Source organism: Hypomesus nipponensis, chromosome 11 (assembly GCF_054491055.1).
Source record: "Hypomesus nipponensis isolate SF chromosome 11, ASM5449105v1, whole genome shotgun sequence".
Lineage (NCBI taxonomy): Eukaryota > Metazoa > Chordata > Actinopteri > Osmeriformes > Osmeridae > Hypomesus > Hypomesus nipponensis.
In genome coordinates this window covers 3,189,729-3,202,500 of record NC_140371.1, presented here as the reverse complement: position 1 = coordinate 3,202,500, position 12,772 = coordinate 3,189,729, and the positions used below count along the sequence as shown (strand labels likewise).

General features: G+C 48.4%; 1 protein-coding gene across 14 annotated transcripts in view; it reads right to left on the bottom strand.

Annotated features, from left to right (window-relative positions):
• The window catches only part of LOC146267706 (uncharacterized), a 132,724-nt gene that overhangs the window by 67,732 nt on the left and 52,220 nt on the right, over positions 1-12,772 (bottom strand). For all 14 annotated transcript variants that reach the window (XM_084709758.1, XM_084709767.1, XM_084709757.1 and 11 more), the window contains one exon: positions 363-407. In XM_084709758.1, coding sequence (XP_084565884.1) covers positions 363-407 — 45 coding nt within the window. The remainder of the gene's footprint in view (positions 1-362; positions 408-12,772) is intronic.

Below are 12,772 nucleotides of genomic sequence, written 5' to 3'. Positions count from 1 at the left end.
CCTTCTCCTCCCCCTCCTCCTCCTCCCCCTCCTCGCCCCTCTGCCTCATCCCCCTCCTCTTCATATACCTCCTTGTCCCTCCAAGCCTCCCCAGGCCCCTAGCCTCAAAACATGGAGAGGTGGAGAGGGAGAGAGGTGGAGATGGAGAGAGGCAGGAAGGGAGAGAGGGATAGGAGGAAAGGAGGGAGCAAGAAGAGGGTGGAGCGAGGTGGAGGAGAAAGAGGACATGGAGAGAAGGAGAGGAGGGAGAAGAGGGAGAGTGGGAGGGAGGACAAAGGAGGAAGGAAGGAGGGAGGAGAAGGAGAAAGAGAGGAGGGAGAAGAAAGAGGAGAAGGAGAGGAAAGAGAGATGGTGTAACTCACCACTAGACCTCTGGGACCAGGATCCCCTGATTTCCCTCGACGGCCCTAAGAGAGAGAGAGAGAGAGAGAGAGAGAGAGAGAGAGAGAGAGAGAGAGAGAGAGAGAGAGAGAGAGAGAGAGAGAGGGGAGGATGAGAAAGAGAGGAAGAGAGAGGGAGGGTGATTAGAAGCAGGGCAGATAGAGAAATATACACAGGTGTATTAAGACACAGCCACATGTTGTTACACAGGTGTGATGAGACACGGCTAAATGCTGTCAACAGCAGCACGCTTGTCCTACTGTTTAATGTGCTTTTAATTAACGGCAAAAAAACCAACAACTTAATCACCGCCCCCTGTGGGGTGTTCAGTGCTCTGCCCCTGCCCTCTCTCTCTTCCTCTCTCTCTTCTTCTCTCCATAGCTCTCTCTACCCTTTCAGCCTCTTTTTTTCTCTTATCATCCCTCCTACACCCCGCCCCTCTCTCTCCCCCCCTCCCCCCCAGGTGATCACCCTCCGCCCAGCCGTGCTCATCCCAGACCACATCAATCAAACCCAGAGCCCACAAAGCGTTACACAATCAGGGTTGATGTTAGTGTTGACGTTATTGTCGCACTGCGTCTGGTTAAATAAACGTTCAAAATTATAAAAACAGATTATAAAATGTACGAACAGGAACTGGAGTCAATGGTAGAAACGTTAATGTCCAGCCCAGCTCGACACGTGTGTGTGTGGCTGTGTGCGTGTGGGAACCAAAAAGGCTAGGCTGTGTGTGTGTGTGTGTGTGGCTGTGTGTGTTTGTGGCTGTGTGTGTGTGGCTGTGTGTGTGTGTGGTAATCACTCTGCTTACTCATCAGTTCCATACTAGTTATATTGATCCATTTGACTCTTTGTCCATGTGTGTTTGTGTAGTGTGAACATGTTGTGTGTAGTGTGCGAAGTGTGTAGGTTTGTGGCCGTGTGTGTTTGTGGCTGTATGTGTTTGTGTGCGTGTGTGTGTGGCTGTGAAGTATGTATAATCTTTTTAATATGTGTGCTTGTGGTCATGTGTGTATTTGTGGTTGTGTACATGTGTTTGTGTCTGTATGTGTGTGTGTGTGAGTGCATTTTGCAGTGCATGTGTGAGAGTGTGTGTGCGTGTGTGTTGCAGTGCATGTGTGAGTGCGATGGCATGTTGTTTGATGTTGTTCACTGAGCCTGCTCTGTAAGCGTTTGATCATGCCTGTGTTCCTAAAGCAGTGATTAGGGCTCTGTCATCATGAGAGACCGCAGAGGTAGAACAGCAGAACAGCAGGGGGGAGAACAGCAGAACAGCAGGGGGGAGAACAGCAGAACAGCAGGGGGGAGAACAGCAGAAGGAGAACAGCAGAACAGCAGGGGGAGAACAGCAGAACAGCAGGGGGGAGAACAGCAGAACAGCAGGGGGGAGAACAGCAGAACAGCAGAACAGCAGGGGGGAGAACAACACCCGTGGTATATTCCTCAACAACCCCACAGCACGAGTACTATATTGCTTTTATAAAACAATTTTATAGTCAACCAATTAAGATTTAAATACAGCTATTGATTAAAAAAAATGTTTATATTGCCATTGTACCTCCGCAGCGAAAAAATAGTTCCGGTGTCAACGTCAGCTGAGCTATTAGCCCGAAAGCTAACGTTATGCTAGCAAGATTCAAAGGCAATAACATTGTGTACGGTTGACAAACAGTAAATATAATTTTACATTATGTTTGACAGGAAGGTTTTCTAGCTAACCAGCCATGTCACTATCCCAAAATCAATATCAAGATGTTCACGAACAAAGTATCGGCCATACTAGTACGGCCGCAGCCTGTGGAGCAAGTTGAATAGCAAATTGATGTGACATGACCGCATCAAAGTGGACATTTTCTCCAAACTGTAATTATAATTTGACAGTATGTTTAACGACAAGACTAGCCAGCTATCGAGCCATGTCATTGTCCCCAAATAAAATCCAGATTTTTAAGAACAAAATAATTGGCCATGTGTAGAGTTGCTGCTACTGCTGTCGTGTCGGCCGCAGCCCGTCTGAAGTAACCTAGATTGACTAGCGAGGTCAATAGAGAACGGGATGTGAGATGAGCGGAATGTACTGACACAGTACATTCTGAAAAGAAACATTTTTCAAATACGTTATAAAAAATATTGCCACTCATTGTTGTAAGTACAAGTTAGCTTGTTAAAGTCTTTCAAATTGTAAATGGAAGCTTTGACTCGTCCCCGTTGTTATGGTTACCTATTTGTATCAACGCGAATGTTTCATCGCGGAGTGATTTTTTATTGGAGTGAAAAGTCAGAGTGGGTTGTTGTCAGATAATTCAACTCATGGAACGTCTCTCGTCCAATCAGAAACAGCTATTTAAGTCGAAAAAAACCAATTGTTTTATAAGTATGTATAATCTTTTTAATATGTGTGCTTGTGGTTATGTGTGTATTTGTGGTTGTGTACATGTGTTTGTGTCTGTATGTGTGTGTGTGTGTGTGTGTGTGTGTGTGTGTGTGTGTGTGTGTGTGTGTGTGTGTGTGAGTGCATTTTGCAGTGCATGTGTGAGAGTGTGTGTGTGTGTGTGTGTGTGTTGCAGTGCATGTGTGAGTGCGATGGCATGTTGTTTGATGTTGTTCACTGAGCCTGCTCTGTAAGCGTTTGATCATGCCTGTGTTCCTAAAGCAGTGATTAGGGCTCTGTCATCATGAGAGACAGCAGAGGTAGAACAGCAGAACAGCAGGGGGGAGAACAGCAGAACAGCAGGGGGGAGAACAGCAGAACAGCAGAAGGAGAACAGCAGAACAGCAGGGGGGAGAACAGCAGAGGTAGAACAGCAGAACAGCAGGGGGGAGAACAGCAGAACAGCAGAACAGCATGGGGGAGAACAACAGAACAGCAGAACAGCAGAAGGAGAACAGCAGAACAGCAGGGGGGAGAACAGCAGAAGGAGAACAGCAGACCAGCAGGGGGGAGAACAGCAGAACAACAGAACAGCAGAACAGCAGAAGGAGAACAGCAGAACAGCAGGGGGGAGAACAGCAGAAGGAGAACAGCAGAACAGCAGGGGGGAGAACAGCAGAGGTAGAACAGCAGAACAGCAGGGGGGAGAACAGCAGAGGAAGGGGGTTGTGTGTGCGTGTGTGTTTACATGTTAGTTGTGTGTGTGTGTTCATGCAACTAATAGTATCCAGTGTACTTGTGTGTGTATCTGTTCCTGTTTGTGTCTCTGAATATGTGTGTGTTTAGCAGTGTGTGTGTGTACCAGTGTGGGTCTGTATGCAGACTAATTAGAAAACTGTCAGACTCTCTTTGACTATTCCTATCCCCGCAAACCCCAACACCACCACAGGAGTTTACACAAAGATAAGCAAAGATACACATTTCACTTCATGAATATTTCACGTGCTATATTTCCTAGCAGGGAGTAAATTATTCAGTTCTCTAAATGATCTCCTCTCCACCCTCGCCCTTAAAACAGTTTAAACTGTGATCTGCATGGTGCTGTTCCTGTGTACATCTGCAGCCCAGAACCATGTTTGTTTGCATAATCAGTTCAGGGGCAGCACCTGGGAGCAGAACAGTTACACTTCTAAAGTCTATGTTGAGTCTGTAGGTCCTCTAACATCATGTGGACTGTACAATGTGTGCGTGCAGCACATGTGTACAGAGTGTGTGTGTGTGTGGATGCTGTACAGAGTGTGTGTGTGTGTGTGTGTGTGTGTGTTTACGGGCATCCCCACTCCTCCTAGCTAAAACGCTGCTCCCTTCCAAACCCTTTGAACTCTTAACTGTGCTGCCAAGCCGTTATAAGATACCGAAGATGTTCACAGGAAACGAGGAACATGAATGCCTGTAAAATGGAGCTACACGTACAGACCAAGGGCCTATCTAAAAGCCTGCTGGTTACACACAATCATACACAAATCCTCTCCATACCTCTCAAATCTCTCCCTCTCCACTGTGAATTCTCTCTCTCCTCTCTTTGCTCGTTTTCCTCGTTCCCCCCCCCCCTCTCCCCCCTCTATCTCATGTTTATGTTGTCTTTCTTGTTCCAAACTCTCTTCACTCGTTTTCCCCCTTCCCCTACTTCCCTCTCCTCTCTCCCTCCCTCCCTTCTCCCCTCCCCCCTCCCACGCTCTTCTCCGTCTCTCTCCGCTCCTTCCTCCCATCCGTTCTGTTCTCCCCTCTCTACCTTTTCATCCCTCTCATCTTCCACTTCCTCGCCCTCCTCCTTTCTCTCTCTCAACTTCGCTCTCCTTGCTCATACAACCCCTGTTCTCCCTTTTCTCTCTCTCTCTCTCTCTCTCTCTCTCTCTCTCTCTCTCTCTCTCTCTCTCTCTCTCTCTCTCGTCCATCTCTCTTCTCACTTCTCCTCTCTTCTTTCTCATCCTCTCTCTACCCCCCCTCTCTCTGCTGCTTCCTCCCTTCCCTGTCTGTCTTCATCCATCCGGTCTTGCCTTTATATCTCTACTTTTCCCTTGCCTGTAAGATCACTGTGGCAATCTCTGTTGCTATGCAACGCAGAGTGGCCTATAAATTTGCCAACATCCGAGAGCTTGATTATTATTGGAGCTCTGTGGAAAGAAGCCCTCCTTCAGGTCAATGCAGTGTAGGCAAAGGGGGGAGAGAGAGAGAGAGGGAGGAAAGGATAGAGAGAATGAGTGAAAGAGGGAAGGACAGAGGGAGGGAGAGAATGAGAGAGGGAAGGGAGTGGGAGAGGAAGGTGAGAGAAGGAGAGAAGGAGGGAGGAGAGAAGGAGAGGAGGGTAGGAGAGAAGGCGCTGTGGGATTTTACTCTAACTTGTTGCAGATTGTAAAGAGACAGAGAGAAAGAGAGAGAGAGAGAGAGAGAGAGAGAGAGAGAGAGAGAGAGAGAGAGAGAGAGAGAGAGAGAGAGAGAGAGAGAGAATTTCCGAAATACAGTAAATGTAAATAATGCATGTCTGTCTATCTGGTTTCTGTCTGTCTGTCTGTCTGTCTGTCTAACCCTGTCCCTGAGTCTAACCCTGTCCCTGAGTCTAACCCTGTCTCTGAGTTTAACCCTGTCCCTGAGTCAAACCCTGTCTCTGACTCTAACCCTGTCTCTGACCCTAACCCTGTCTTTGAGACTGGAGTAGATGACTTCTCACCCCTCTCTTTCTGCAAAGTGACGCCCCCCCCCCCCTTTCTCTCTCCCTATCCCCTCCCCATCTTCCTCCTCCCCCCCCCTCCCAGGATAAATGACTTTTTTTGTTCTTAGAATTAGTTTAACTAATGTACTTTTGTACTTAATTTATACCTGTTTATTGTTTGCACCTTCCTGCCTCAGTAAATCGCGTATTTGTTTAACGTAAGCCTCCCCCCCACTCTCACACACTCACGTACAAACACACTGCAGTTGGAGGGACTTTTTTCCATTGACTTAAGTTTTACAAACAACAGGAAGGATAGACGATCGTAAACGTTCACAGATATGATCAGTTTTCAAATAAATTCCAAATCTAAATCCTCATTGTGAACTCTGACTGAAGTCACACAGACTCAGTCTCACCATCCCTGCAGCCAAATAGTTGGTTTATTCGTCCTTCTTATAAGACCTTCTTCAAATGAGCCTCGAACACAAACAGAGGCCTCTACCTCATGTTGATCAACCCTGGTCAGACGTAGCTACAATCTGACGGCCTCCTCTCCCTGTCTTAGCGTGAGCTATGTTTAGGATTTGAAAAGGAAGTTCATCATTGTCTACATACTGTATTTAGATTCCATTACTAGACTCAACTCTGTTAGCTTGACCCTAGTTTCTGTCTTTCTCTGAGTTAGACCATTCATTTTGTTCACTGAAACAAATTATATTTTACATCAAATGTGTTACCTAATTGGTTCATTTTCATATTTATATTACTTTAATTCTTTCTCTGAAATATAATTTCTACGAGTGTGTGTTCATCATGTGTGCAAGTGTGTCTACTCTACTCTTTGAAAAATTATTAATTCCTTCAGAAGACTGATACAACTCAAACATGTTTCATTTATTTGCCAAAAGTTCACATAAAGATGAATTAAACAATTAATTATGAATTGCAGGTTTCTCATTATTAATAGCTACATCCCACATATACTGTGTGTACAATACATACAGAGAAACGTACACACACACACACACAGTACCTGTACACAAACACATCATCACAGACACTACGCAGTCTTCTTTAATATAATACATCTTTTGGATTGATGTTTAATTGTTTATTTGCTCTCCATCTTTGGCCATCTATCACAACTCTAGTCCCTTTACTCTGAACCAACTCATGTCTAAACATTCAAGCCAATACTGCAAGTGATGTACTGAAATTATCAGAGAGGGAAAAGGGGGAGAGAAGGGAGAGAAGGGGAGAGAGGGGAGAGAGAGGGAGAAAGGGGAAAAGAAGGGGAGAGGGGAGACAGGGGGAGAGGGGGAGAGGGGAGAGGGGGAGAGGGGGAGAGGGGGAGAGGGGAGAGAGGGGAGAGAGGGGGGAAGAAGGGGAGAGAGGGGAGAGAGGGGGGAGAGGGGAGACAGGGGGGAGAGGGGGAAAGAAGGGGAGAGAGGGGAGAGAGGGGGGAAGAAGGGGAGAGAGGGAGAGAGGGGGGAAGAAGGGGAGAGAGGGAGAGAGGGGGGAGAGGGTGAGAGGTGGAGAGGGGGAGAGGGGAGAGGGGAGAGAGGGGAGAGAGGGGGGAAGAAGGGGAGAGAGGGGGAGAGGGGAAGAGGGGGAGAGGGGGAGAGGGGAGAGAGGGGAGAGAGAGGGAGAAAGGGGAAAAGAAGGGGAGAGGGGAGAGAGGGGGAGAGGGGGAGAGGGGAGAGAGGGGGAAGAAGGGGAGAGAGGGAGAGAGGGGGGAGAGGGGGAGAGGGGAGAGGGGAGAGAGGGGAGAGAGGGGGGAAGAAGGGGAGAGAGGGAGAGAGGGGGGAGGGGGGAGAGGGGGGAGAGGGGAGACAGGGGGGAGAGGGGGAAAGAAGGGGAGAGGGGAGAGAAAGAGGACAGTAAAAGGGTGAAAGAAAGGGGGAGAGTGAGAAGAAAGAGAGAAACAACAGGATGAGATGAATAAATAAAGATATGGAGGGAGCGAGATCCCCCAGGCCTGTCAGTCCAGTGTGCAGTCAGCCATCTAACCTTTCCTCCTCATCACCTTCATTACAGCCAGACCACAGAAGCTATCACCACCAGCCTCTAAACACAGCCAGGAAAACAACGCTAATTAAGTCTGTAATTAAGATTAATTCTGAAATGTCATCCATGCCCACGCACAGCTGTTTCCTCCTCTCCTGCTCTAGAGACTAGACCACAGGGTGCAGCTCCCCAACAGCACAGGACAACACACAGCTCTGTTACCAGGACAACACACACAGCACTGTTACCAGGACAACACACAGCTCTGTTACCAGGCAGGACAACACACACAGCTCTGTTACCAGGACAACACAAACAGCTCTGTTACCAGAACAACACACACAGCTCTGTTACCAGGACAACACACACAGCTCTGTTACCAGGGCAACACACACAACTCTGTTACCAGGACAACACACACAGCACTGTTACCAGGACAACACACACAGCTCTGTTACCAGGACAACACAAACAGCTCTGTTACCAGAACAACACACACAGCTCTGTTACCAGGACAACACACACAGCTCTGTTACCAGGACAACACACACAGCTCTGTTACCAGGACAACACACACAGCTCTGTTACCAGGACAACACAAACAGCTCTGTTACCAAAAAAACACACACAGCTCTGTTACCAGGACAACACACACAGCTCTGTTACCAGGACAACACACACAGCTCTGTTACCAGGACAACACCCACAGCTCTGTTACCAGGACAACACACACAGCTCTGTTACCAGGACAACACACACAGCTCTGTTACCAGGACAACACACACACAGCTGCTGGGCTGCAGGGCTCACTGACAGGTGGATGTGTTTGATGCCCATTCAATGTGGAGCAACATCTCACCTAGAGTGACACCTTTTCATCTGTCGGTGGCTGGGTTCTGTGTGTGTGTGTGTTCTGTGAATTGTACTCTTTTCTTTTTTCCATCCCTCCTTTCTCCTCCCCTCCCCTCCCCCCTCTCCTCCCCTCCCCTCCCCTCCCACCCTCCTCTCCTCTCCTCTGGCCTCCATCTCGAGGTCTGAGGCAGTGCCTGGTGATCTGCAGTGCCCCTCAGAGATCCCCGCGCCTCATGGATCAGCCTCAATAAAGCAGGATTTGTTCCGCTTGTTTACTGGAGGTGGAGAGGGCGACCCGGGCGCGGGGAGAAACTGCAAATCCGACAGCTGCCTGGCAGAAGCTCCGCTGGGGCTTACGGGGGCTTTCATCCCCCCCTGCTCTTGACTGGCACACCACGGCCTCTTTAACTGGCAGTGTTGTGAATATGCACAGGGAGACATGGGAGAGCGACACAGGAGAGCGACATGGGAGAGGCCTGAGGTTGTGGGGGGACAGAAGGCTGAGGCAGTCCAGCCTCTCTCTGCGCTTCCCTACCTCAGACTCCCACCCTGAACGACCCCGACACAGCAGTGAGGCTGTTTCCATGCTCTCCACTAGATGGCAAACTGGCTTCATGGTAGAGCAGGCGGACGTGGAGAGGTCAGGGGAGGAGGAGAGGGGGAGGAGGTGAGGAGAAGAGAGGGCCTGGATGAGTAGGTAGATACAGGGACGAGGGGGGTGTAGAGTGCTGTATGATGTACGTTGGGTAACATCAGTAATTAGCCTGCCTGGTGAATGAGGGAGATTCTGGAGAGGAGGAAAAAGGTTCTGGAGGAGTGGCATCGACAGACTGAAACAGAGAACGAGTGTACCGGAGTGTGTGAATGTTTGAGACAGAGAGAAAGAGAGAGAGAGAGACTGAGAGGGAGAGAGAGAGGGAGAGAGAGAGGGTAGAGAGAGAGAGAGAGAGAGAGAGAGAGACAGAGGGTAGAGAGAGAGAGAGGGTAGAGAGAGAGAGAGAGAGAGAGAAAGAGAGAGAGAGAGGGTAGAGAGAGAGAGAGAGGGGGGGGAGAGAGAGAAGAGAGAGAGAGAGAGAGAGGGAGAGAGAGAGAGAGAGGGGAGAGAGAGAGAGAGAGAGAGAGAGAGAGAGAGAGAGGGGGTAGAGATACAGTAAACAATCCAAGTGTCGTGAAAGTCAGTGGGAGCCAGAAAGAAAAAGAACATTGTGAGCCAGCCTCCTCCCTCCTCATCCCTCTCTCCTTTCTCCTTCTCTTCTCGCTCTCCTTCATCCCTCTCTCCTTTCTCCTTCTCTTTTCGCTTTCCTTCATCCCTCTCTCCTTTCTCCTTCTCTTCTCGCTCTCCTTCATCCCTCTCTCCTTCCCAGAGCCACACTTCCTATTGATGCGGGTGGAGACCCAGCCAGTAAACTACAGTAGCCTTCTATGACATTCTGTCTCAACAGCAGGCCTACACTGGGCTTGAAGGAATCTGGACACACACCATGCACATCACACACACCACACATCAAACACACCACACACACACACACACACATATCAGACACACACGCACATCAGGAAGAAGAAAGAACTAAGGAATAAAGGGACAGTCAGAGAGAGAGACAAAGAGAGAGACAGAAAGAGAGAGAGAGAGAGAGACAGAGAGAGACAGAAAAAAAGAGAGAGAGAGAGAGAGAGAGAGAGAGAGAGAGAGAGAGAGAGAGAGAGAAGGGAGAGAAAGGGAGAGAAAGGGAGAGAAAGGGAGAGGAAGGAGAGAAGAATAGAGAAGAGAGAGAGAGAGAGAGAGGGAGGGAGAAAGAGAGAGAGAGAGAGAGACAGAGAGAGACAGAGAGAGACAGAGAGAGACAGAGACAGAGAGATGAACTATTTATTCCATTATATGAATTAACATTTTCATGCAGAGAACTAAATGATCTACATTATGCCCAATTCACACCGGATCAGCTGGAATATTCTGGTCTTCCTTCTCCTCCCCCCTCCTCCTCCTCCTCTTCACCTCCCCAGACAGTCACTCAGTCAGTCACTCAGTCAGTCACTAGCCAGCCAGCCAGCCAGCCAGCCAGTCATCCCACTGAGACAGCCTATATGTCTGACCTTCCTGACTCCTGACAATGTGTCAGTGCGTCCCTGACCTGCCGTCATGGACACCATGTTGCCGTGACGCTAGAAGTGGAGTCCAGCCGACGCCACGGTCTGATGGGGCCTGACACAAGGGTTGCACTGGGCGGGCCCACACACACACACACACACCTCCCTACAGTGTAGAATGTGTGCTTGACCGCGCGTGTGTGCCTGGGTGTGCATGCTGTGTGTGTGTGGTTGATTTGCATGACCCCTGCCTCTGTCTGAGCAAGAGGTTTGACCTACATTGTTCCTTGTTCACCAACACAGGGTGTCACACACACACAGAGACACACACACAGAGACACACACACAGACAAGGTATCCGTAAGGTGAACAATGTGCAGTGACAGTTGTTTGTGTGTAGAGGTCCTTGGCCCTGGACAATCCTGTCATTAGTCGTCTGATTACTGGGTGTTTATTCTGCAGGCTCATAGAGCTATTCAGTAGTGAGAGGACAGACTGATCACCACTTCTACTTTACACCCCTGTCCTCCTCTCCTCGCCTCTCCTTCAGTCTTCCTTCTCCTCTCCTCTCTTCCTCTCCTCTCCTCCTTCAGTCTTCCTTCTCCTCTCCTCTCTTCCTCTCCTCCTTCAGTCTTCCTTCTCCTCTCCTCTCTTCCTCTCCTCCTTCAGTCTCCCTTCTCCTCTCCTCTCTTCCTCTCCTCTCCTCCTTCAGTCTTCCTTCTCCTCTCCTCTCCTCTCCTCTCTTCCTCTCCTCTCCTCTTTCAGTGTTCCTTCTCCTCTCCTCTCTTCCTCTCCTCTCCTCCTTCAGTCTTCCTTCTCCTCTCCTCTCCTCTCCTCTCTTCCTCTCCTCTCCTCCTTCAGTGTTCCTTCTCCTCTCCTCTCTTCCTCTCTTCTTTCAGTCTTCCTTCTCTTGTCCTCTCTTCCTCTCCTCTCCTCCTTCAGTCTTCCTTCTCCTCTCCTCTCTTCTTCTCCTCTCCTCTTTCAGTCTTCCTTCTCCTCTCCCCTCTCCTTTCTTCCTCTCTTCTCCTCTTTCAGTCTTCCTCCTCCTCTCCTCCTTTCTTCTCTCTTCCTCTGTCCTCTCCTGTTCTTCTCCTCCTCTTACTTCTACATCTCCCACCCCCTCTCCTTATCCTCCTCTCCTCATCCTCCTGTCCTCTTCACTTCCCCTCATCTTCCTCCTCACTCTGTTCCTCCACACCTCTCCAAGTAGTTTATATACTATGTAGCCCACTGTTATAGTGAGGATATATATGAAGATAATGGATGCAAACCAGGTCAGTACAGTATGTAAGACTCATAGTAGTCTGAGGGTTAGTTTCCATAGCAACACAAATATTACCTGGATCCTACAGTACAACACAACACAGACAGTAAAATATATGTAAGCTTGTTTATGCAATGTGCATTCTTTCATACACTAGCATATACTAACAATAAGACCTCAAGCACTGTCACAAATCTGGACATTCTGAGAAACCTTTTTGTATACAAAAAGCCTGCCTGCCTGCCTGCCTGCCTGCCCACCCATCTGCCTGCCTGCCTGCCTGCCTGCCTGCCCATCTGTCTGTCTGTCTGTCTGTCTGTCTGTCTGTCCCTCCGTCCTCTTACCGAAGAGTATTTACTGAAACCTATTTGATATTTTCTGAGCTGCAGAAAGACCTAATAGCAGACACATCGATATTGCCCGCATAATCATACAGTATGATCAAATATTGGGGGGGCCGTGTCCCATAATCATACAGTATGATCAAATATTGGGGGGGACGTGTCCCATAATCATACAGGGTGTCACGGCCACAGCCGTGCCCCCCCTATTGTTTTTGGTTTTGCCCTGCCCTAGTGTTCCCTGTCATTGTCGTCACCTGTGTCTCGTCAGTTTCATTGTGTCCACCTGTGTCTTGTTTGTTTCTGTGTATTTAGGTTCCTGTTTGGTGTCCAGTCTTTGTCTTAGCGTACCCTTTGTCTGCGTGAGTACCCTACTTGTTCCCCGGTTTTTGAGAATAAACCTGTGTTCCTCGCAATGCCACGCTTCTCTCTTGCATTTGGGTCATACCCCACCTCACAACCTGACACAGGGGCATTATAACGTTAATATTCATAAACTGGTTTCCACAAAGAACTAATTTCAGGCACAAGCTTTTGAAATGTTATGACCATGTTAAGAGTAAAAAAAAAACACAATTGTTAACTTTTTAGACATTAATTTTGTGATTAGTAATTCATTGGTTATTCTTTCTTAATTGGTCATAGTTCACAAGTAGTTTCAATTAATATATATTTATTTAGTAATAATCAAATACCTACCAAGGAACTACCTTTGTACTGAATTCGCTATTACTTAATGCTTAGTTAATCTTGGTTCC